At 44.6% G+C, this 8694-nt stretch overlaps 1 protein-coding gene across 2 annotated transcripts in view; it reads left to right on the top strand.

Annotated features, from left to right (window-relative positions):
• The first annotated feature begins 1042 nt into the window (after positions 1–1042).
• AKAP8L (A-kinase anchoring protein 8 like) overlaps positions 1043–8694 on the top strand; it is a 31046-nt gene continuing 23394 nt past the window's right edge. The window contains exons 1-2 of one of the 2 annotated variants that reach the window (XM_060093806.1): positions 1043–1159; positions 7966–8040. In XM_060093806.1, coding sequence (XP_059949789.1) covers positions 1147–1159; positions 7966–8040 — 88 coding nt within the window. In that variant the 5' untranslated portion in view covers positions 1043–1146. The remainder of the gene's footprint in view (positions 1160–7965; positions 8041–8694) is intronic. The other variant, XM_060093805.1, reaches the window with a different exon arrangement.

The following is an 8694-nucleotide window of genomic DNA, read 5'->3' as shown; positions in this document are numbered from 1 at the left end:
GCATTGGGAGCACGGAGTCGTATCCACTGGACCACCAGGGAAGTCCCAGTAGCAGTATAAGCAAAACAAAAAAAAATGTAAAAGTCATACAGCTTGAATTTTCACAAGCACGACTGAGTATGATTTTCAGTGTCTGTAGCTCTGTCAAGTCATCTCTTAGAAGTTATGAAATGTCTCTGACAGTGTATTCCACACATCCCAGTGAGGGTGCTGAGGACAGAGCTGGAGCCTGGCTGGGCTACTTACTGCAGGATCTCTGAAGTCCAGAAGAAATCGAGAGGGGTTTAGAGGGGTAGTGCCAGCTTTGACACTTAAGTGTCAAAGACCCTGAGCAAGTCATGAATTCCAAGCCTCAGTTTTCTTATCTTTTAAGCGGGAGTTTAAAAAAAAACTTCCTCACAGGTATGAGGGGGCATTTGAAATGATAATACAAATATAGTTATTAAATATATAATATAAACATGCTATATACTTGTTATCATTATGTAACAGTGGATAACAAAATGTAACATTTCTTTAGAGCACCCGGCACCGGACTGAGTTATTTGCATACGTTATCTCACGTATTTGAACGTGAGCCCAGTATCTTGTTTGGCGCTTAGTTGTAATTTTCATTCCAGCATGGTTTTCCCGTATTCGTTTTCGAGCTCAAGGCCAGAGAAGTTAGGAAAGAGCGTAGGTTGGCACAGCACCCCCATGGCAGATTCGGGTTTGGAGGTGTGCCCTGCGCTGTTAGATCCGGCTCCCTCCTGCCGGCCTCCAGGGCACAGGCCCTTCTCCAGCCTGGTTGCGCTTGGGCCTCAGGTCTTTCCGTAGTGCACAGCTCCGCCCCTTCGAACTCCACAGGATTCCACCTCCAGGCCGTCTCCTCTGAGCCAATCACCGTGGTCTCGGGATAACGGGAGGCGGGAACAGGGCGGGGCTCTCACGAAATTGGCACCACCTTTAGCCACTGGCATAAGGACACTCCGAGATGGGCAGCGGGGCCATCCAACAGGCGTGAAGCCAGGGTCCAGAGCGAGCCAATGCGGTCGGGAGGCGGGGCTCAGTTGTGTGTAGACGGAGCCAGGGGGATTGTCGCCGCTTTCGCGGCCTCTGACGCGTGGAGCAGCTCCCTGAGTCTTCGGGTGCAGCGTCGCTAGTGCCATGAGCTACACAGGTGGGCCCGGCAGGGTGGTGTGGGGTCGGGTCCGGGTGGGGAGGGACAGAGATGTGCCAGAGCCGCTCCGGGCTCGTCCATGCCTCCCCCGGGGCTTGGACACTGCCCTCTCTGCGGTCACAAAATGGCGCCGCAGGCCCGTCGCCTCAGTTTCGCGCCCCTCACGCCTAGGCGTCTCAGTTCTCTGTGTTGGCAACCTTGGATCCCGGCTCTCGGCCGCCAGAAGTCTTGGCTTCTGTCGTCTGTGTCCGTGGGCCTTGGCCTCGGCGCCTGAGTTCTCTCTTGCGTTCCTGGCCCAGCCCCCTGGATCCTCGACGCCTCAGGTCGCCCTTTCTCAGGCCTCGGCCCTTCAGGTCAGTCCGCTGACTCGGCTGCCGGTCGCCATTGCCATACTGTTCCCCGCGCAATTTCCGTGCAGATGCCGCAGTTGCCCGCACCATCCCCCGCTTTTATCTGCTTCAGGCTGGGAGAGGCGCCAGGCCCGGGGCGGGGGGTGATGAGTAAATCAATATATGAAGGCTTTGGGCTGAGTGGGAATCTCGCGTCCTTAGGGACTGAGCCTGAGCCTTGTGGGGAATGGCTAGCTTCCACGTTAACTCATTCCACACCTGTCAAATTCATCGTGTCGGGGTTGAATAGACACTGGAATACTGACAAGAGCTCCTCAAGCGTTTTATAGAGACGGGCAGACCATAATTGGCAAACAGACAAACATAGTGTATATCGTGGGGTGGTCACTACCTTGAGGGGGTCGCTGTATTACATGGGGTGGTTGGGGACCTCTGAAGAGGTGACATTTGAGCAGAGACCTGAATGGAATGAGGGAGTTAAGGATACCTGAATGGAATGAGGGAGTAAAGGATATCAGGGGGCCTTCGACATAAAGACGCAGTGGCAGGAACTGCCTGACTTGTTAAAAGATCAGCCAAGGAGATCAGTGGGCCTTGAGCTAAGGGGAGAGGGGGGATGATGAGATTAGAGAAGGGGCTATAGGATATGCTTGGGTGATTGCAGATCATCCCAGGATGAATTCAAAGGCTGTCTGAGTTTGCCTTGGGAATAACTGATGAGGCTTCTCAGCCAAGAGCCTCCCTTGTAATGGGGGTATTGCAGGCGTGAGCGTGTGTGGTTGCTGGGTAACCTGCATTCTACTTGGAATGTTTTTAGGACTGAGAATGGAACCTGAGTCTCTGGGGCTGCTCTATAGGCTGCTTTATGTTGGCCTAGACAAGAAGGTAGTGTTAGCCCTCCAGGTCAGGAGCTTGGCAAGAACTCCAGTTTTTAAAGCAACCATCCCTTAGCCCAGTGGTTCTCAACCGGGAGCAATTTTGCCCTCCAGGGGACGCTGGCAGTGTTTGGAGACATTTTTGGTTTTCACTTCTTGGGATGGGAGTGCTACTAGTGCATGTAGTGGACAGAGAACAGGAATGCTGCTAAACATCCTACAGTGCACAGGATGGCCCCACCGGAAAGAATTATCTGGCCCCAAACATCAGTAGTGCCGAGGTTGAGCAAACTTGCCCTAGCCTTTGTGTACCCTTCCTGGTTCAAGAGGAAAGTCAGTAGGGTTGTTACTGACGTATCTGGAATTGAGATGTGATCCTTTTCACCAAATCTTACTGAGAACTGGAAGACAGTTCTGTGGTTATCAGGGGCAGGATTGCTGAAGAAACCAGGGGTAAATGGTGGGGGGCTGTGGGGTAGCTTAATAATGGACCATTTGTTTTTTTATAGACAAGGAAACTGAGTTTAGAGAGGTCACAAATGGCCAATTCTGAATTTCAACTCCACATCTTATAGGCTGTAATTCTGGGTTTGAGTGGGCACTGAGGTAGCCAAGGTAATGAGGTAATGATTAGTTTTTCCTTGATTTTGATCAACTGAAAAGCACAGTAGCTTTATAATGTGAGTCTTTCCCTTTTAAGAAGCAGACCACCAAAGTCAGAGGCATGTAGGGACTTCCCTGATGGTCCATTGGTTAAGACTCCACGCTTGCACTGCAGGGGGCACGGGTTCAATCCCTGGTTAGGGAACTAAGACCCTACATGCTGTTCGGTGCAGCCAAAAATAAATAAATAAAGTCAGAGGCATTTTATATCATTTCAGACAACTGTTTGCCTGTAAGGAGAAATTCTGGAGGCCTTGAAACAAATGTTACCATTATTAGTAAGCATAGAAGGTGATTAAAATAATTTATCTTTTTAATAACTTGTCCATTTTTTTTTTTTTTTTTCTTTTTGTGGTATGCGGGCCTCTTACTGTTGTGGCCTCTCCCGTTGCGGAGCACAGGCTCCGGACGCGCAGGCCCAGCGGCCATGGCTCACGGGCCCAGCCGCTCCGCGGCATATGGGATCCTCCCAGACCGGGGCACGAACCCGTATCCCCTGCATCGGCAGGCGGACTCTTAACCACTGCGCCACCAGGGAGGCCCAACTTGTCCATTTTTTGAACCTAGTTTCTTTATGTGTACTTGAGAAAGAATGTTCCATTTCTAGCACTGAGGGGGGGAGATGGGAGCAGTGGAAAAACAGGACAAAAATCCAGAATCGGGTCTTCAAACAAAGGTCTGAAATGCTAGTAATCTTTTTATAGGAACATTTATTATCTCACATATTTTCTGTGTGTTAGGAATGCACAGGTGGTTTAGCCGGATGGTTCTGGCTTGGGATTTCTCATGAGGTTACATTTTGGATGTTAGTTGGGACTGTAATCATCTGAAGGCTTGACTCAGGCTGAAGGTGACTCAAACTCATGTGGCTGACAGGTTGGTGCTGGCTGTTGGTTCCTATACCATCTGGACCTCTCCACAGGCTTACTAGAGGGTACTCACTCTATGCTGGCTAATTTCCCCCACAGTGAATGATCTAAGAGAGAGCAAGGTGGAAGTCTCAGAAGTCACACTCAGTCATTTTTGCAATATCTTTTTGGTTACACTGGCTATCTCTATTAGTTTGGGAAGAGACAACATAATGTCTGGAGGCAAGAATCATTGGAGGCCATCTTGGAGGCTGGTTATCACCAGATGGTAAAGGTTGGGGGCAACCTAACCCAGTTCCAATTGCCCTCTAATTTTTGTCACTTAATATCATTTCTTCAAAGAATCCCCTTCTAAAAAAAGAAGGAAAAGAATAAAAATGAGAAGCTTTGTGTATTTTTGAACAAAAAAGGTGTCAGAGAGGCTGGCCAAGAGGGAGGGGCTGTGATACAGAGTTATAAATCCATGGTCTGACCTTTCACTTTATATGACCAAAAACTTGCTTATTTTTTTTTATTTTTTCACTCAGAGCTTATTTTATTTTTTTACTCAGAGCTTATCAAGCTGGTAAATTGAACTAAGAAGAGAACGATATCTCAGCCAGACAAGAATTTGTTCACAATTGGAGCATAACTGGCTAAGGAAAGTCCTGCCCTGGAGACAGTATTGTGGAAAAGAATATTAATGTGGGGAGGACAGAACTAGAGCAGTTTGCCGTTGAGCTCTGAAGGTTTGATGGATTGTCTTTCCTTTCTCCCAGGGAAGAATCAGGCCCCCCTCTCCCCTGAATATACATAGATATTTTGCTCCGTGGCTTTCGTGTACTGGGTTCCAGTATGTATTTCTGTTAGCTTGTGGTAGGTTCCAGTTGCAGCTGCAGTACATACCAACCACATTACCTAAAGTCTAGAGCCATTTTGCCAGTGGCACTATTGCTGAACAGACAAGTTTCCAGAAGCTAGTTGAGCAAACAGTGGAAAAGGCCCGTGTAAGGTACTTTTTACCCTGTGAGCCTTCCCCACAGGTCAGCCATCTTTAGAATGCTTTCAGTGTTTCTTGTGTACAATTATTGATTATCAAGGGTTAAGATTTAAGTATCTCAGGAAGGTCTTGGGTCCCTGGAGGGAATCTATTCCAGTGTGCCCTCTTTAATTAGGGAAGGTAAAAAATGTTGGATTTGTATACTTCTCTCACTGGCTCTTTCATTCCCCAATGCCCAGTCTCAGTTCTCTCCTCTGAGAAGTAAAGGTAAAGTGTGGGTCCACTGATCCTTATTTGAAACCCTTGGAGCTGGGTGTGTTTTGGAATTCTAGCTTGAGAGGACATTCCACAGCACCTGCACTGGGGTCTGGGGCAGCACCTTGTAATTAAATGAAGAAAGATAAAAAATGTCCTCACAGGTCAGTTTTGCCCCAAAATGAGTGTTGACACCACATTTGAGGAGAACACTTTTTGGAATTGCAGGGTAAGGGTCTTGGCCCTGTCCCTTTTGTTGGCTGTGGTGAGGATGAAATGAAATAATGCACATAAAGCTCTTAGCACCCTGCAGGGGAAACACTTGTTAAGTTGTTGGCTGCTGTTGCTGTCATCTTTGTTGCTATGGTCTTAAGAAATGAACATGATGTGTTGGTTTCTGCTGCGCTGTGAAGTGAATCAGCCATGCGCATACACACATCCCCTCCCTCTTGGACCTCCCTTCCCCTCCCCCCTCACTTTCTCCCAAACCATTTTGATTATGACTTACTGCCTTCAGCCTCTTCCTTGTCCAATATTGCCTGCACACCCGCCTTTTGACCTGAAGGGGCTGCTTTGATCATATCATTTCTTTGTTTAAAATTCCATTAATCGTTCATTGGTAATTCCAGAATCAAGTTCAAATTTAAAGGCATATGAGGTCTCCTCCATAGATTCCTCTTTTCCCCCTTCCACTGTGATCTCCCATTTTTGTTTTACTGAAATGCTTTGGTGAGCATGCGTCTTTAAAAATCTTAATTCACAGTTCTGATGCTGGAATATCCTACCTTCATCTCCCAGGTTTTCGCAGTTACAGTTGTCCTTTAGGGTTCAGAACAAATCTCACCTTCACCTTGAAGTCTTAATCTCTTATCCATGGAACTGTCCCTTTTCTGAAATCTCCTATGGCTTATGTTAACTTTTATTCATTTAGTGTTTTTCATTTATTGCTTTTATTGTATTTTTTCATGGTTAAAGCCAGCACCTCCAGTAGCTTATTTACAACAAAAGCACACACAAAGTACCTTTCCCTGGGTAGGCATTCATATATTTGTTGACACTTTCCAGTTGTGATCTTTCCAGTTGTATTGATTAAATACATACAGATATATATATTTACGTAGGTGTGTGTGTGGGGGGTGTCCACACATACATATACTCCAAGGGCCATAGATCATCCTTGGCAGATATTGAAGTATTGGAATTGTTTTCTTTGCCTTCTGTGTGGTGGAATTAAAGTAATGGTAACAAGGTAGGGCTACTTTATTGCTGTAAGAGTACTTTTTCTCATTACATTCACAGCAGAATGTACCTTGTTTTATTCACTAATCATAAGATGAAGGTGTGTAAACTGACTTCTCTATCAGTTTGAAACTTTAGATAATGCCTCTATGTCCTAATTGTTTTAAATGTTTAAAGAAGACAAGCATATAATGTTGCTTAACATGAAAAATGTTATCAAGTGGAATAAAGACTATGTGTTGTTAAAGAAAGTCAATTTGGGGGAATTTATTTAATTGAAAACAAAAATATAAGTATTTTGAAACCATTCTTTACCATGTGTTTCTTAACCATGATCTATGGGGTGAATTTTATTTAATTCTTGAGACCTTTAAAAAGACCTGTATAAAAAGACCTTGTTTTTTCCCTACTCTGAGTATACTAAAATTAAAGAAGTTATGTTTAAGGACATTTTCCTCAATGTAAAGAAAGTATTTGCTAAAGTAAAATTCTCTTTCACATTAAGTTGCAGATACATAGTTGATACATACCTTTCGCCTTATGCACTGTGAATGTTAAATCCACATCCTAAATTTGAAATATTTGTGAGTCCTTCACGGGACTATTTGTAAATGTTTTACATACTAGTCTTGAATAAACATTCAGTATTATACCAAAAAAGAAAAAAGAAAAGAAAAGAAATGAACATGAAAGAGTGTCAACAAATATATGAATGCCTACCCAGGGAAAGGTACTTTGTGTGTGCTTTTGTTGTAAATAAGCTACTGGAGGTGCTGGCTTTAATTTTTAGGTCATGAGTTGGCGCTGATGGGAACAGGCAAATATTGCCCCTTATGGTGTCTGTCATAATTTCAGTGCTAAGTGTAAATCATTTAAAAAATGTTTTAAACGTGTAGTTATAAAGATAGTGTCAGGATTCATCATAATCTGTTATAATCAGCATTTGAGAGCAGTATTTTCTGGTAGAGGTTCAGATTTTCCTTACCTGGTACTAATTCATTTTAAGTTGAGAAATAGTATGAGAGTTGAGAAGATAAGAAATTATATGTATAACCTATAATACTTTTTCCATGTCAACATGCTAACCCCAACGCAATTGAAATTACAGTTACCTTTGAGAGGTAATTGTAATACACACATTTTTTTATGGGAAAACTAAATAATACAAAGCCGTTCGGCTTCAGATTTGGGGGAATGGAAGAGGTATTATTTACCTTAACATTGTTCAAAACTAACCCCCCATTGTTTTTTGAATTGGAGCTCACCTTTCAGTGATTTGATATAAATATTTTCCTCATTCAACTGAATAATTTGGGTACCCATTTATCAAAACAGGATACTAGTTTGAAGGTTTAAAAGTGTTTATCCAATTCTTCTGGCATAGCAAGTTAAACATAGCCTGTCTTTCCATTGGTTAATATGTTCTGGAGGTGTAATTAAAGTGTTCAGAAGCTAGAGGTTTTGGTGGCTTTCCAGTGACAGGAGGGTCTGCCAGCCAGTCTCCACTGAAAGGTAGTCTTAGATCATTTTCATGCAACTTGTTTGGGGAAATTAACCACACTGTACCTCTGTTTAGGCTTTGTCCAGGGATCTGAAACCACTTTGCATTCTACATACTCAGAAACAAGTGCTCAACCCACCTGTGATTATGGTAAGTGTGGGCCCCTGGGAATTGGAGGGTGCATGCTCTGCCTTCTAGTGGCAGAGCAATCTGGTGTTTTATTTGCTGTCACGCTGTCTTTTCCAAAGGCAAACTTGTGTGAAATGGTATGGTGGGCTCTTAGAATAGCCAGTGCTTCCCTTTGGGGAATTATGGGAAAGATGTCTGTTATTGAGCAAGCTGGAGTTCTTGGGGCTGTAAAAGATTTGTTCCTTTGACTCTTTGACATTTTGTTAGAAATACCTGTGGTCTGTGACAAAGATCTGGCTTCAGAAAATCCCCTTGAGGGTCTGGGAAGGAGAACGGCCAATCAAAGTCCAAAGGATTGGTCTGAGCAGAAACCAAGCCATTAACTTAGCCCCAGGGTAGTGCATGAGACTCCAGTGTGGGAGAGGCTGCCTGTCTGAATCTAGCAGGCCTTTAGAGACACAGTCAGGCCAGCAGGCTCCTCACACACAGGGTTGAGAGAAGGTTTCTCATTGATTTCTCAACTCTGGACAGACACACTAAATCTCTAATTCAGAAGTAGCCACCTGACAGGATCCATAGATGGTCTGTTGGTGTCCTTCAGCAGCCCAGAACTGCCAGTAAAGCTGTCCTTCTGTGATCTGTGACCCTAGTTGTCTGTCAAGAAGGAGCCCTCTT

This window comes from Mesoplodon densirostris, chromosome 3 (genome assembly GCF_025265405.1).
Source record: "Mesoplodon densirostris isolate mMesDen1 chromosome 3, mMesDen1 primary haplotype, whole genome shotgun sequence".
In the NCBI taxonomy this organism is placed as follows: domain Eukaryota; kingdom Metazoa; phylum Chordata; class Mammalia; order Artiodactyla; family Ziphiidae; genus Mesoplodon; species Mesoplodon densirostris.
The sequence above is the reverse complement of the archived record's forward strand: the minus strand, read 5'-3'. Positions and strand labels throughout refer to the sequence as shown.